The sequence below is a fragment of the Elaeis guineensis genome, chromosome 5 (genome assembly GCF_000442705.2).
Source record: "Elaeis guineensis isolate ETL-2024a chromosome 5, EG11, whole genome shotgun sequence".
NCBI lineage: Eukaryota > Viridiplantae > Streptophyta > Magnoliopsida > Arecales > Arecaceae > Elaeis > Elaeis guineensis.
The window spans coordinates 7,337,152-7,353,504 of NC_025997.2; the positions used below are offsets into that span (position 1 = coordinate 7,337,152).

At 38.5% G+C, this 16,353-nt stretch overlaps 2 protein-coding genes across 2 annotated transcripts; both read left to right on the forward strand.

Moving 5' to 3' along the window:
- Positions 1–1,798: 1,798 nt before the first annotated feature.
- Positions 1,799–6,682, forward strand: LOC105044740 (protein trichome birefringence-like 35). The gene is given in 7 exon segments (XM_010922731.3): positions 1,799–2,165; positions 2,937–3,017; positions 3,020–3,206; positions 4,398–4,569; positions 5,136–5,335; positions 5,431–5,580; positions 6,085–6,682. Coding segments are annotated over 7 exon segments (1,326 nt in total). The 5' UTR covers positions 1,799–1,960; the 3' UTR covers positions 6,416–6,682.
- A 4,117-nt stretch (positions 6,683–10,799) lies between these two features.
- Positions 10,800–15,729, forward strand: LOC105044742 (dehydration-responsive element-binding protein 2B). Its single transcript, XM_010922732.3, is given in 3 exon segments — positions 10,800–11,047; positions 14,303–14,607; positions 14,610–15,729. Coding segments are annotated over 3 exon segments (939 nt in total). The 5' UTR covers positions 10,800–11,030; the 3' UTR covers positions 15,227–15,729.
- Positions 15,730–16,353: the final 624 nt, after the last annotated feature.

Sequence of the window (16,353 nt, forward strand, 5' to 3'; positions counted from 1 at the left end):
TCCATGCGGGACTCCTTTATGGCAACGCTTGGACTCCTTCATGGGGACTATGGTGTCGGTGACCCTACATGAAACCGAAACCAGATTTTTTTTTTTTTTATAGCCACGGTCATAGATAATTTGAAGACAAAACTTTGTCCATCTAATTCTGATGATGCTAATTAACATCCTCTCACTGACACGCAGATTTTTCTCCAAATGTGCATTCCATATGTTGGCAAAGTGGACTCTACGTTTCCTACCATAAAAAAAGAAAAAAAAAAAAAAAGAAGAAGAAGGTGGACTCTGTGTTGCGGAAAGTGGGTATAGTTACATTTGATATCTGAATAATGATATGAGAAAGGGTAATTCACATACTAGCCATGACATTTACAAAGAATTTTTACAAATGAAAGGAAGGATTGGATGACTGGTGCCGGAAAATTTTTAAATTTTTTTTTTTGATAATACGATCTTTGCATATGGAAGAAAAAGAAAAATAAAGAGACCACATGGACCTCCATGTGATTGAGGATGAGAATTAAGCATATAAAGTATGATTGACTAGTGAATTTATTTTAACAGATGCAAGTGCAATAAAACTTTAGAGTGATGATGTTACGAAGCTGTTATGTAATTTTTCAATCCTTGTAGATGGATTTGATTTACAATCAAAATCAAAATTGAGATTTGAATAAAAATAAATTAGAATAGAAATTATAATGAATTTATCTTTCGATTTGTTTGGTTCATGATTGATGTCGTCTGTTCTGATTCATGAGTCTCACGATTTTATCTTTTAAAAAATATATCGTGTGAAAAGGATGGTCTTCTGCTATATAAACTAAGTCTTTCTTGATTGGTAATTAATGTGGGACTAATGAAGCTCCCACTCCACACCATAATAATTGAAATGAAAATTAAATACTAAAAAAATAGAGATTAAATTTCAAAGAATAAAAATATTTTTTTTAAAAAAATTAAAATAAAAATAAATTTTCTTTCAAACAAAGAGTTGAATTAAGGGTCACTCAATTTTTATTTTTATTTTGCAGTCTAATTTCTCCCGATCAAACGTGCCTTCTTCAATTATTAACAACCTAGCTCGTACAAAATATACTGTCGCAGGACAACATGACAAGCATTTGTTGGCGAAAATAGTGGGGCGGTCTTGGGATAGGACAATTTTGAATGGACCTGGTCAGTTGACTCGGTCCAAAACAGCATAAAAGCATACCACTGGCTGAATTTATTGACATCCTCACATAGATTACATCAATATTCTTAATCAAAACAAGTTTCGGAATTGTTAAGCATCAAGAGGTATCAGCCATGCGACCATGTTTGGAACCAACAGAAGTCCACCACATCGTCTTCCAAGTCAACATCCAATCTGACTGGTCTCGATCTAGCTAGACTCCATCATCCTAAATAAAGATACAAAAGCAGGATCACAAAATTTTATTATAAACCACTAACGAATCTCAGTGCATAATTTATTTTTAAAAAGGAGTTAAGAGATTTGATGCTAGCTTAGATTTTAGAATGTGAACAGTTGCCAGCGTGGGGGACCTTCCAATAAACTAAAATTTCGAGGCTCCTGAGCATGATTGCTCAACGTCGTTGGTCCACGTCAGCCAACAAAAACCGTTCCATTCCTGCGTGGGTGCGAAACGGGGTCGTGGTAAATAAATAAATAAGCGACTAACTTTTCTCTTCTTCTTTTTTTAAATAAGCGACTAACTTTTCTCTTCTTCTTCTTTTTTTTTTTTTTTTTTAATTATATTTCCTCAGATTCTCTAAGCAGTCTCCTGGTATTGCTGAGCAGGTCTGTAAGAAAGTGCCGCAGGCCTATGGATGAAGACCGGCTGGACCTTTTGCTGATCCCGGATTACCGCCATTAAACCCTTTCCCAAAACCCGTAAAACCTTGCTAAAATAGTTAGGAACGATTCCGCTCTCTCTCTCTCGCGGTATCCAGAATGAAGAAATGGAGCAAGAAGAAGACCCAACTCTCCCTGTTCTTGTTCTTCTTCATCTTCTTTATGTTCTCCTCCCTTCTCACCGATCACCGGCAGAGCATAACTAGAACACTGCCGGCCTCGGAGCACTTCTCCACACAGCCTTCTTTTCCTACATACTTCACTATCAACACCTCCAACCCCGGGACCAAGAAGCCGGTCTTAGGTAGGCCGGTTCCCTTAGAAAAAAGGCTTTACTATTTTCTTGGTTTCTTTTTAATGGTTTCCTGGGCTGCGATGTTGATATGAGCTTTGGGATGTAGGTACTTCAATTGATTCATGTTGTGATAGATCCATTTTGAGAGGTCTCTTCTTTTTTTTTTTTTTTTTCTTTCTTTTTCCTTTTGTTTTTTTCTGATCGACTGTGATGAAACTGAAATAGATTTGAGTTGGGATGAAATTTCTAATGAAGATTTGAAATTTGTTGATCTCTATTTTTATTGCTGAAATTGGTTTCGAAATTTTGAGTGTCACTGGTGGTCCCATGAATTGATGCTTTCCATCTTGTTTGATTTCTCTGGTTTTAAGGTTATGGGATTGGTACGTGGGTTGATGCTTCGAGTCTTGTTGGTTTCTTTCGTTTCAAAACGTTTTCGAATGAAATGCTAAAATAATATTTGGGTTTAGATGTGCTTGGGTTTGGTAATATAATCATCTGATTTTTATTTGCGTCTTTAGATTTTCTTCTCGGAAATGCCAAAATTGGATTTCACGGTTTGACGTGCCTCGAAGTGGTCCGTGTATACGTGCATCAGTTATGTTTATTTCCTCGGTTTTTAAATGTCTTTCGGCTGGAAACTTTGATGCTAAAATAGCTATCGTGTTTGAGTGTGCTTTTGATTGGATTTGGAATTACTTGTTAATGCATCAAAATTATGTTGCTTTCTTTAGTTTTTGGTCTATAGAGCTCAATTTCTGAAGTGCGTTTGTCAATTAGGTGCTTCAGATTGGTCGAAGGCCTGTGCTTCTGCCCAGAGCTACAAAGGCAAGTCGAATCCAGTGGTGGAACACCAATGGCGCATGAGAGCTGGTCAAATGGGTGTGATATGTTTTCAGGAAGATGGGTCTATGATAATATCTCATATCCTCTGTACGATGGGGGCAGGTGCCCTTATATGTCTGATCAGCTGGCATGCAGGAAGCACGGCAGGCCGGATAAGGAGTACCAGAAGTGGCGGTGGCAGCCCCATGGTTGCAACTTGAAGAGGTATGATTCATAATGACTGTTTCTTTCATGTGCTCATACTGTCATATTCACTACTGAGGCATGAACAGATTCTTCTTTTAGACAGAGATATATGTATGGTTGGTTTTAGTCACTATGGTCACAATCTGGATAAGTTGACCGGTGCTTGTTGGTTGCTGGTGGGGATACTGCCTTAGTAGAACATGCACGATTTGAAATTAATGATACAGATATTTTTATTTTAAAATGAAAGGAAATGGCGGAGCTTATCATAATTCATGAGTGGGGTATATGAATTTATGAGAAAATTCCATGGCTTCTGGAGGGAGAAATAGAGAGACATACCAAACAAATCTGTCTGGTCAAGATCTGACAGTGTTAGACACAACCGCGATGGATAAGTTGGGTATTTAATGTTGTTATCATTATTGATGCACTTGTCTGAGGATAGATACTGTTAACTACTGAATCATTCTAGTATTGTTGCTTGTTCAGATAAATCAGCTAGAATTATAAAGTACCGACCATTGAGTTGTTCCTGTTGTCATTTTTGTGTTTCACATTTTGTACTCGTTTGATTCAAACTAATTGGAAAACATGTTTGCTCTTTTAGAAATTTATCAACACACTTGTTCATGCTTCATGTTTCATGCATTTGTTTTTGCTTTCAGGTAACTTAGTGTTCACAGAAGTGATTAATATACTGTCTCTCACTTTCACTCTTATATAACCATGTTTTAGCTCCAGTTTAGAATGGCTGTTTTGGGTGAAGTATTTGCTTTGCAAATGAATAAACGATAAATATGCGAGAATAAGTGTGAGATAATTTTATTCATATGTTTTTTGGTAAAATTAATTGGTTGTTTACTTGCTTCTTTCTTATGTGATATAATATTTTGGTCTTTTCTGTTGTATCAAACAATTCCTCATGTGGTTATATATTCTTTTGAGGGGCCTTACATATTAGATGAAGTCAAAACTTTAACCATGAAGAACTGATATCTATCGACCTTATATTGTTGGCTTACTTTCAACTATTCCTCATGATTTAAAGACTCTTTTAATTCCGAAAAGAACATATCAATTTTAATGTTTGTGGTACATGTAATAGCCACGGCTTACCATGTAATATCATTTTCCTGTTTTAATTAAGGCATGTAAGCAAGGAATGTGTAGGAACAGTTACCAAGATCTATCTTATATTTTGTGAAGGTGGAATGCAACCGAAATGCTGGAGAAACTGAGAGGCAAGAGGCTGATGTTTGTTGGTGATTCTCTAAACAGAGGGCAATGGATATCCATGGTATGTCTTATACAATCTGTGGTTCCAGCTGGCAAGAAGTCAATGTCACCCAATGCTGCCTTAACCATATTCAGGGCAGAGGTGAGCTGAATTATTTGTAGTTGTAATCTCTTCTTTTATAAATGAGATGACATAAGCATAGGAAAATGTTTATGATCTGAAAAGATAGAATAGCTCATTTTTCCTCTTCCCTTCAGTTCTTGTGCTCCATGATGATACATTATTTCACAAACGTCTGAAGCAGCGAGGGATTCACTTTATGTGGCACCAGTATCATGATTTGCATGCCATGAAGCATTGAGTAATTTTCAGTGATAGCTGGCATATTTTTCTGTGAACACAGAATAAGATATGTTGATATAGAGAAGTACTGCATAGTTATCAATACTTTTGTTACAGTATTATGTTCTTACTTCCTTGTTGCTCTGTTTATAGAGCAAATATTTTGTTTTTCCTATTGGTCTCACAAGCTCACAATCTGAAGTTTGCATAATAACACACTCTTTGGTTCTCTCATATTTGGAGTGCATGTGTTTGATGAACAGGCATCCTAAGTTTGTGTAGTCCATCTAGCCTGAGTGAAATGATTGGATCTGAAGTGGAAATTGGCAGTCCTGGTATTCTAATTGTGATTGTTTGTTGTGCAGGAATATAATGCTTCGGTTGAGTTTTACTGGGCACCACTCATTGTAGAATCAAATTCTGATGACCCAGTTAACCATAGATTTGATGACCGGATCATCCGACCAGATTCCATTAGCAAACATGCATCTCGGTGGGAGAAAGCAGATATTCTTGTTTTTAATTCATACTTATGGTGGAGAAGTGATTCAAAGATAAAACTACTGTAAGTTTAGTTCCAGAACTTGCTCATATATTAGATTACCAAAAAAGGATGTAAAATGGCATAGTTATTAATGTTTGTTCATAGTTTTGATGCAGATGGAATAGGGAAGATGTGATTTGTGAAGAAGCCAATGGACTGGATGCTATGAAGTTGACCTTAGAGACATGGGCAGATTGGGTTGCATCCGGTGTTGATCCCCTGAGACAGAAAGTATTCTTTGTTACCATGTCACCTACCCATCTCTGGTGAGTTCATAGATTGTATTTACAGGTAGAATGCCGAATATGTTACTTATGAAACTTAAGAAGATTATTAATGATATTAAGATTGACAAAGTTTGCTATATTATAGTTGTAACTAGACTATCAAATTACAAATTCATCAATGATGGGCATTATGAATATCATAGGACATTATGTTACTCCACTATATCATTGTGAAAGGTTGACTCAGATACATTTTATATAACCCATTTTACTAATCTTTCACATGTCTTGTTGTATAGAATGATATAGCCATTAATGCTTGTTGCAGCTGTATAGAGGAAGCTTTTGAATCCTTATTCAACCATCAGTCCTGTGAAAGGCACCATCTGATTATAATTTTAACTTTTCTAAATACTTCCTCAATGCTTTAGTTGATGTTTAATCAGTCTGTAAAATGATACTACCATTTATGTGGGTTTTGGGATATTTATTTTGCCAAGGATTTTGAAACTGCATGCTTAACTGCAATCTCATCTTTTCCAGGAGCCAGGAATGGAATCCAGGAAGTGAAGGTAACTGCTTTCAAGAGAAAACTCCGATTGAATCAGAAGGTTACTGGGGAAGTGGGTCTGACCTTGATACCATGCGAATGGTAGAGGGCATATTGGGCAGGTTGGGGCCAAAGGTTTCAGTTATCAACATCACTCAGCTTTCGGAGTACAGAAAAGATGGGCATCCATCAATCTATAGGAAATTCTGGGAGACGTTGACCCCCCAGCAACTGGCGAATCCTGTTAGTTATGCTGACTGCATACACTGGTGTTTGCCTGGTGTACCTGATATTTGGAATGAGTTGTTGTTCAACTTTTTATGAGCTTTGCATACAAAATGGTTGGTATTTTCCTTTGCCAACAAATCACATTGAGGAGTACAATTTCTACATCCATGGAAATGCCGCAATGAGTTCCTATGAGAGGGTCACTTGATGATGCGTTCTGAAGGTTAGTATATCAAACATGTAGACTTAATGTCCTTTTAGTGGCTGCATGTGTTCTGGACATGTGGTATACTGATAACTGCAATTAGCATTCGGTTGTCTTCATGTTGTTATACAAGAAATCATGAATACTAATTAATGTGATCTTGGTAGCCCTGACTGGTACCATCATGTTCTCCCCTTTTTTTTTTTTTTTTGCAAACCTTCGGTAACATAGGATCAGTTCTGCTTTGTTGGAAGTCAGTAGTCAAACATCTGAACAAAATCAACCAGCTTCATTATATTCTGTTCTCCAGGATGCTAGCCCAGATTGGTTTCTTAAGAATTAGTTTGATGATTTTAATATGTTCATTAGGGTTGTATACTCTGGTTGCATCTAATGCATGCTTAGAGTGGATTTGTTATTTGAAAACAACAAAAAAGGAAAATCTGTAGAATGGATGGATATTGTCTCCATAAATATCTGTTTATGTTGGTACATGATATCTTGTTGATACCATCGGCTTCTATCTCCTTGCATCTGAATCAAGCAACTGCACCTCCACCCGTTTGTATTCATAAATGCAAAGACCATGCATCAATTCTTTGTGCCACCGACAGCAAAATGTCCAAAAGGCTGTTTGCCTCCAAATTCAGTTCTACTGCCAATGAAGAAGTAATGTGATCAGATCCTATATGTAAACTGGCTTCCTGTCCCACATGAGATGTTGATCATAACACCTCTTCTTGTATAAAGGATCTGCTGATCAAACTGGGAGAAAAAAATAGCATGTCTGAGGATCAAGTGAATGTAAAATATAGGAAAAGAAAGGTCGAAAACCACCAAGTTATGGTACTATTGTTTCTGCTCAGATTGCCAAATTATCAAGTCAGCAGGTAGGAAGCAAGAGTTTGGAGTACCTTACTGGTCATTTCTAGGTCAAACGGGGAGACAAAACCAAAACCATTGACTGATATACATTCCTTCTGGATTGAAAAATGCAAGATATGAATGTTTGGTATCTTTCCTTTTCTTTGCTTCAAGAACTTGGTAACCCAAGCTTGAACTGGGCCTGAGTGGGTTTGCATGTGGTAAAAAAGGGAGAAACTTCAAAGAACATAGACTATCGAAACGCCTTGTCATGATATAATGGGAACATATCAATTTGATTATTGGATCTTTAAGGAAAAAGGTGAGACAGAGGTTTAAATAGTTAGAGGAATAGTGACATTGTTGGATCAACTTTGATTAAATGGAGGCAAAATAGAAGATGTTTTGTTCTCTCAAGCAACTTAGGCACAATGAAACAGGAGACAGTGGGAGCAAGATTCTTGAGAATGTCTGACGGCTAGTTAGGAAGTTCCAGATTCATATGTTTGACTAGAAAATCCTGCTGTATTGAACTTTTTTTTTTTTTACCCAAACAAAAGTAATATTAAATAAATTATGATCATAAAATTGTTAACCAATACACACAGATCCTTGCATCCACTTTTGGTGTTTGAGGAACATGACATCCTATAGCCACTCTTCTCCATTTTCCATGAATTTATACTGCATAAAAGACAATATGTTAAGAGGAGAAAACGGAAACGCTGCTGTATATTCTGATGATAAGAAAATGAGACTATGATGGTCATGTAAAAAGTTGTAAGATCACAAAGCACGATGATATGGACAATCTCTTATTTATATAATTATGGTTGAATGAGGTCCATAATAGATATATATGAATGGGAAAAGAAAAAAAAAAAAAACTCGCTTGTTATAATGATTGGCTATTTCAAAATCCTAGTTTTCCATGACCACCAATGGTGCCCAAAGCTCTCTCCCGAAGCTTCTGATTAGCCTGCACAAGAGCAAAATATGTTATAGGGAAACCATATATATTGTAAGCAACCACATGCAAAATTAAGATCGTCTTGCTGAAAATTCTATTTCTCACTGATATTTTGCCCATTTCTGAGTAGAGTCTGCTGCTTCCTTGGGATGAAAACTACTGGGAAGGTTATAGAAAACACTGTAGAATTTTCTGTTGCCTCTCCTGCCAAAAGATGATTGATTTGGTCCCTTGCTCACTTGACAAAATTACAGAAGCCAAACCTGTGGAGGAAGCATAAGACTTGTGTTACATAAGAAGACATTCTGTAGCAGTTAAGTCAGCAGTCTTGCTAATTTGAATGGGAACAATAAACATACACATGGATATTATTGAAAACTTCATGTAAAGAATGTCATCCTAAAGATAATTGAATAACCTGTACCTTTCTAACCCATAACATCAAAACGAATGAACATATTTTAAATCCATGTATACACGAAGAAGTACTTAGATGAAACAACAAAGACGATTACCCACAGTCATGATGTATTCAATGTTTTAGAATTATCCAATTCTAGTTTTTAGAGCAATGCTGATATATGCGTTAAGTGTAAGAAAATACGATAAATTTTCTATACAAACAAATAGCCCATCACATACTGTGGTTCCTGAATAGGGTTGAACAGTGCAGATGAATCATTGTCAAAAATGGGTGAACAGAAGCTGACAACAAGCAGACAATCATATTGTCCTTCAAACAGAGATTCCAAACTGAATGCGAATCCAAAAGTCATGAAAATCCACTGCTTTTCTGGCACTCAGAAATATAAAACTCTCCCAGATGCAAGATTACAGCTGCAATATCAAATTCACTGGAAGGAATAATAATAACAATTTATTAAGGAGCATAACAGGGGAAGAAAAAAGGAATGCCAAATTGCACACACCATGTCTTATGCTGATAATATATCATATTTGGCTCTATCTTCCGTTTATAATTTATAAGTAGGTTCTTAGAATTAATACAAATGTATGCAAAGACTCTCATCATAAATCTCTGTGAGTCCTCTATTATACTAGTTGTGGTGTAGGTGCAATTGCATGCGGCGACTAAAGAATTTAGATGTAGGATCGATTAAAGAATCTAGATATAGGAAAGAACTTTAAGGCCATGGTTTGCATTCCCCAGCACTGATCATAAGCCTATTATGTCTGAACTAAGGGCAAGAATCTAATGGCTTTAGGCATCATTGATTTTCAGCAACAGCGTTTGAAGTGTTTCATCCTGCTCCCACAGAGTAAGAAGACTACTATTACCAGCATCACAGTTCATGTACGACTTACTTCTGAAAGATTATCAGCTAAAAAGCTCAGGATTAGCATGGAAAAAATAAAGGGAAAAAGGGGAAAAAAGAAAAAGTTGTGGCATGAGGGACCTAATTGGTGCCCCATCTTGAGCCTGTTGTAATCAGCATCGTATGATGTCAATAGTTTTTTAAATTCTGTTACACTATTTACTTATCCCATAATTTAAATCTTTCTGATATGTCAAAATAAGCGGTCAAGTAAACCCTAGTACCATCATAAAAAATGGGAAGTTCAACTAGCACTTAAGAGTCTTATTTATGGTCAAGTCCAAATCTATGTCCAATAATCATATGAAACCATCGAGGGCCAGTTTGAAAAATTCGGAATAATTGGACTGGATTTTCTGTTGGATTATTAATTAGACAATGTATTTAGACAAAGCCCATGTCAACTCCATATCTCTCCATTCAAATCTTGTCGGAGGAATTTTATTCCTATAGTCCAACAGATTCGTAAATAGGGTTTAAGTTAAGACCCGAAAATAAGTTAGATAGGCTAACAGACTCGATTTTTATAAAAAATCAATCCGATAAAATTGGATTTCCAAAGTATATCCTAAATTGTTACGAACAGATTTCCCAAGTAGCCAGCGAAACCGTGGTGGTTATAATATAAACAATTAATTGATTCTAATTTATAATTAATTGCACCTTCTAGATTGCCATCCGCAATCCCACCCCATCGCCAACCATGTTGACCAACTGGACCCAGACGAGACCAGGCCATCTACAGCTTAGGTTGACCGGTTCCGCTTCCTCGCATCCTCAAATCTTAAAACTAAATGTAAAAGATATCACGCCTTTCTCGGCGATTGGATAAGGGTCGCCGACCACGGCACCCCTGCGAGGCATTATTATTGCTCGTTTCCGGAAAAAGGAGCCCATCGCTGGTTACTTGGGGGTCAAGAAAGCGATACGTAGCAGCGGCTCGTTAAGCTTCCGGAACGTTCGGCGGACACGTGCCAACGGGGACAGCTGGTTCCTCGACACGGCACGGCCCACGTCACCCGGATATTTCTGCGGCGCAATCCAGACAGGTTCCTTCGTGCGCCCTTCGGAACCATCCGGATCGGCACGCCCTATAAATTGAGGGGCGCCGTTGGGTTCTCGACCTTTCCTTCGTCGCCAAGCACTCCATCTACCTTTAGGAGAGCCAAGCAAAATAAAGGAAAAAAGATCTCTGCCAGGAAGCCAGTATAGGAAACCCTCGAAGAATATCGCAGCCGCTAAGAAAAGACTAAAACCCTCGAAGAATATCGCAGCCGCCAGGAAAAGACTAAAGGGAACCTAGAAGAAGATCCCAAGAAGCGGAGAAGAGTAGAGATGGCCGAGCCAGAGAGGTGAGAAATCTTGTTCTAATTTCTGTGATTTGTTTGAGCAAACTAATTCTAGTTATTTCGATTCTGTCTTTCTTTGCTTAATCTGTTTTCGCTTGGGTTGTTATTTGTTGTTCTTTTGATTTGGGACCAGGGTTTGAGTTATTTTTCCTCCCTTTTTCCGTCACATAGTGACTAATTTGATAGTTTTTGTCTGGGATTTGAGGGGTTTTAAAGCTTGTTCTTTTGATCTGGGACCAGGGTTTGAGTTATTTTCCTCTTTTTTTTTTTTTTTCGGTCCCATAGTGATCAATTTGATAGTTTGTCTTTGATATGGGCGTTTTTGAAGCCTTTACTTGTTTCGCGTTGATCCTGGAGGCCGTGGGGTTGAGCTTACGAGTTTGATTTGGTTTTCGTGTCCTCAAGTTAGCTGGGTACGAATGTTCTTTTGAGGACCGGAGTTCTGGTCTTACAGAAGACGAGAAACTAATTCCAGATTACTGAGTTGTGAATGTTTCTTAAAACTGAGTTGAACCAGGCCTCCATTGGTAATCTAGTCCTGTATGTCCGGGTGCTGGTTCTGAAAATTTTAGATATTTGATAGTTTTCTGTCCTTTGATTGCCTGAAGCAAGAATAGGAGGAAGATGAGGACTTAGCCCTTAAACGTGACGCTGTGAGACTGGAGGTTATCTGGTTGTAAAAAGTTGTTAATTCCTTGAAAACCTGAAAATAAGAGAAAGGCTAGCATATGGAGAGAATTGTAATGTTCATTGAAGATGGTTTATTATTAGTGCCATTGATCCAACCCCCTCCCCCTTTTTTTGGTGGGGGGGGGGGGGGGGGAGATTTGGGAGATGCGGGATCGCTGACATTTGGTAGTTTCGTCTCTTTTTCAATGTTGTTTTCAGTGATAATTGAAGATGGCCCCTGATGGTCATGAATCTATGCCAACCATCTAAATCCAAGTGTTCTTGTCCTTTGCTCAAAAAGCAAGTGTTCTTGCCCATAGTTTACTTTATACTGCGGATAAGTGCGGTTTTGAGAGAGACGAGGTTAGAGTTACATGCTGTCCAGCCATCGATGATTTGAGACTGTTTGAGATTTGAAAGAAATTGTGTTGAATTTTCACTTTACAGAGATGCACGTTAGGTGAATAGTGGCTATATGTTGGCTTAGAAGGAAGGCATGAGATACATGTATGATACATGTTGGATAAAATAAAAAAAAAAAGAGTTTGTGATGATTGACTTTCTAGTTTTGGTGACTCAATCATGTTCAATGCGATGTATTATATCAAAATGATTACAAAGAGATGGAAATACACAAGAGATGTATATGAGTTGAATTTCTATGGCGACTTTCTTTAAACAATTTATAATAAGCATTTGTGACTTGATTTTTTTCCTTAAAGGTTATGGAATTGCGTGAACACATTTGTGATGAGATTTGATATGAGAACATGTTTGTAATTTGATAGTAAGATGGACTTCTCATTTCCTTAGCAGTCTAAAAGTTGTGTGACTGAAGTAGTCATCAATGAAATCATTTTGGTACATATGATTCTGAGGATGAATGAACCTTTAATTATTGGAGAACCAGGCCAAAATCATGAAATTGTGTAATTTAGACACACACACTGTCCAAAGGCATGCTGATGAACTATCGGGGTCTAAATTCAAAAATAAAGTTATGCATGTAATGGTCACAGAAAGTTTCCAGGATCGAAGGAGGAATTGGAATTGGTAACTGATTGAGGTTTTAAGATGTTGGGATTGTGGACATTGGCATCCTCCTAATCTCAGCAAGTGCGAGATCAGGTGAACTCCTAGCATGATGAATTTGCTTGTCGGTGAGGGAACCATGCATGGTGTTCTTTTCTCTTTTTTTTTTTTTTTTTTTTTTTTTGCCCCATTGCTTCGTGATTGGTACCTTTTTTTAACTTAAGAAGAATATGTCATAGAAAAGGCAGCAAGAAGCAAAGAATGTTAATGGAACACAATTTCCTATCATCCAGCAATTTAGCTACTCTTCTGCTCGATCTAATAAGTTACAACAGAGAGGTGCTGAACCATTTCTCGTTGTGTTACAACCCAAGTGGATGACTTCCCTTTGACGTCCCTGAAGTTCTGTTTAGAGGGAATGTTGAAGGGGTGTACTATGGCATAAGATATGAGACAATGTTTTTTTGCTCTTAGATGGTCTTCGTGTGCTCTCTATGGTTTACAATGCTTTTCTCTCATCACTCTGGTTAAATAGCTGATTTGCGGAGCTGTAGATTTTTGCTCATCATTCTCACTTTCAGTTGTTTTTCCATCGCATATTCACACTAGTGAATGGAGATGAGAGGGAGGAAAGGGGAGAGGGAGGGGGTTGGGCTTTTTTTTTTCCTTTTTTTCTTTCTAATTTTTCAAATGTTTTCTTTCTTCTCTCTAGTTTTCCAATTATTTTATTTTTTTGTAGTAATTTAAACTTCACAATTGCATTTTTATTCTGATTGATCACATGCTCTACTGATTGTATTGTATCTGTGCTGTGATACCCGTGGAAGTAGAGTTTGGAGCAAGAAGGGCTGGGTGTATTGATTGCATCAGGTCACTAGGTATGGACATTGATAAACTTAATTCTCCAGTCTTTCCCTCTGTTTTTTTCTTTTTTTTTTTTTTTTTTCCATATGTGTGTGTGCGTGGACTCGTGTGGAACTTCCCTCCAGATCATTAACTTTTTATAGTCATGCCCCAAGGAGATGTATCAAGGACATGGACATGGATTGAGGCGTTCAGTTGATAGAAACAATGTTTAAAATGAAACATATTGATTAGGTGTGCTCAAACCATTAAAAAGAACATGGCCTTCTGCAACCAAAATCAGGTAGTGGCCATTGCCTTCTTGAACCAGGGAACTAGCTTTCTGGTAAATGCAGGGGTCTTGATGTTGTATAAGTGAAACCCAGAGATGACGAGTTTTGAAGATGTTAAGGACATCTATATGATATATACAAGTTTATCGGAGAGAGGAATGATCGTTGAATACCCTATTTTGGTCTGTTGTCCTTCTGATAGGGCGCCTTGTGCTGCAAATTCTTTTGATAACGGTTGTGAATTCAAAGTCTGTGTGCATGTGTGATAGATTTGGGAATTTATTTCTGAGGTTGGTGCCTTCTGCTCCATCTGTTGCTTTGCTCATGATTATAACTTATTGTCAAAGGTTAGTTCCAAGTGGTGTGCTATTGTTCACCTAGTAAGCGTACTGAACATTTTCTGTATTCTTTTCTTTTTCAGGAAGAAGAGAGTCCGAAGGAGTCCTAATGGGCCTAATTCCATTACAGAAACTATTGCCCGGTGGAGAGAGCATAACCGCCAACTGGGGTGCTCTTCCAGTGGCGAGAAACGGAGAGCACCTGCAAAGGGTTCAAGGAAGGGTTGCATGAAAGGCAAAGGAGGGCCAGACAATCCTCAATGCAAGTATCGTGGTGTAAGGCAGCGTACGTGGGGCAAGTGGGTTGCTGAAATCCGAGAACCCAATCGTGGCAGTCGCCTGTGGCTAGGGACTTTCCCTACCGCCCTGGAAGCTGCTCTTGCTTATGATAAGCTGCAAGAGCTATGTATGGCCCCTATGCCCGTCTCAATCTCCCGCAGTTCGATGATGATGCCAGTGCTCACGTGACAACTTCAGGATCATGCGAATCTACCGCCACATCACATGACTCCGATGTCTCTGATGTTTGGAACCCTCGGGCACCTGAGGTCAAAGTTCCCAAGAAAGAACCAGAGGAGATTAGAAATGATAGCCTGCTGCCTGCACCTGTTGGGGCTGCTACAAACATGAAGGAGGAGCCTGGTGAGGAATTGTTTGGTCCCCTGGATCAGCTGGAGGATCTTCCTGAAGACATGTTCAACGTTGGAGACATGTTGAGGATGATGGATGCTGACCCAACAAATAAGGGCGTCGGTGGTGAGGGTATGGATGACAGCACCGGCCATTCTGATGCTGTTGCTGATACTAGCTGGCAACTTAGCAGCCCTTCAGTTTTCTCATTCCAGTTGCAGAATCCAGATGCCAAGTTGCTGGGAAGTCTGCATCATATGGATCAAAGCCCTAGTGACATGGGTTACGGTTATGATGATTTTGTCAAACAGCTGGAGCAGGATTGGGGATATGGGCTGCCGGATGATATGGGGATGTGGGAGTCGGGCTTGTTTTAACGTGATTCTGAGGGAGGCTGAGTGAGGTGAAGTATGTGGGCGTGGTGCGTCATGGGCATCCCTAGTCGGGCTTGTTTTAAGGTGATTCTGAGGGGAGGCTGGGTGGGGTGGAGCACATGAGCATGGTGCTTCTGTCCCGGCTGTTCTCTCAACCAAAGTTCTATTGAAGTAGTATGGGGTCCTGACATCAGACCGTTCTTTTATTCATGAAAACTGACGGGATTTAGCTAGTTCTCACTGTTTTTTTTTTTTAAGAATGGGGACTCAGCATTTGGAACTGTCAGTGTGACTTTGTCTGTCATCCGTTCTGCCTTTTTTTTGATATTATATTGTTGGGAGAAAACTAAATCATATGCGTGGATCACTGTACGTTAGGGCTTTCTAAGCATCGAGTTTATCAACTCTGTATATTACGGTATGAGGTTTACAAGAAAGTCAAGTAGTAGCTTGACGTCTGTGTATAATCAGGTGGCTGATGGAAATACAAATTTTGTGCTTTTGAATTTTGCTTTGGTTGTTGATTTTTTTGGCGGGTCTTGCGCTGGTGATAGCGTGTTACGTGGATTGCATTTTTTTTTTTTTTTTCAATTTTTACTTCTGGAAGTAAACATTGTTTTCGTCGAAAGATTTACCATAACTGAGTCGAAGAACTAATTTCAGAACCATTGATGGTGGTTTCGGTTGCCTTTGTGATTTCTATAGTTCACGTACAGGGACGGTTTGGACGGTAGAAACTTTGTCGTGCTATTCTTTTGGTGGAAAGGAAAAAAAACAAAAAAATAGAGCACTGGCATTGGTGGTCGGTAGGGACTTCAACGCTATTTGATGTTTGTCGTTGACCTAGCCAGGCCGTGTGGTCGTTTAATAAGTAATATTGTATCTACGAATTATTCACGCTTAGAAGCTTCTTAGGCTCATGAAATGCTTCTTGGAAGCTCGGACTACTTATGTGTCGCATTAAATTGATGCGGAAGGTGGTTTGCTGGAAATGAAAGCTATTTTAGTGGTTAGAGAGAGAAACTCCTGGGATTGAAAAAGCCCTTTTGGTGTTCATCGTTATTAATGTTAGGGTTTGCCTCTGCTCTTGGTAGGGGCATAGCTACCATGGATTATGATCCTGGATCAGT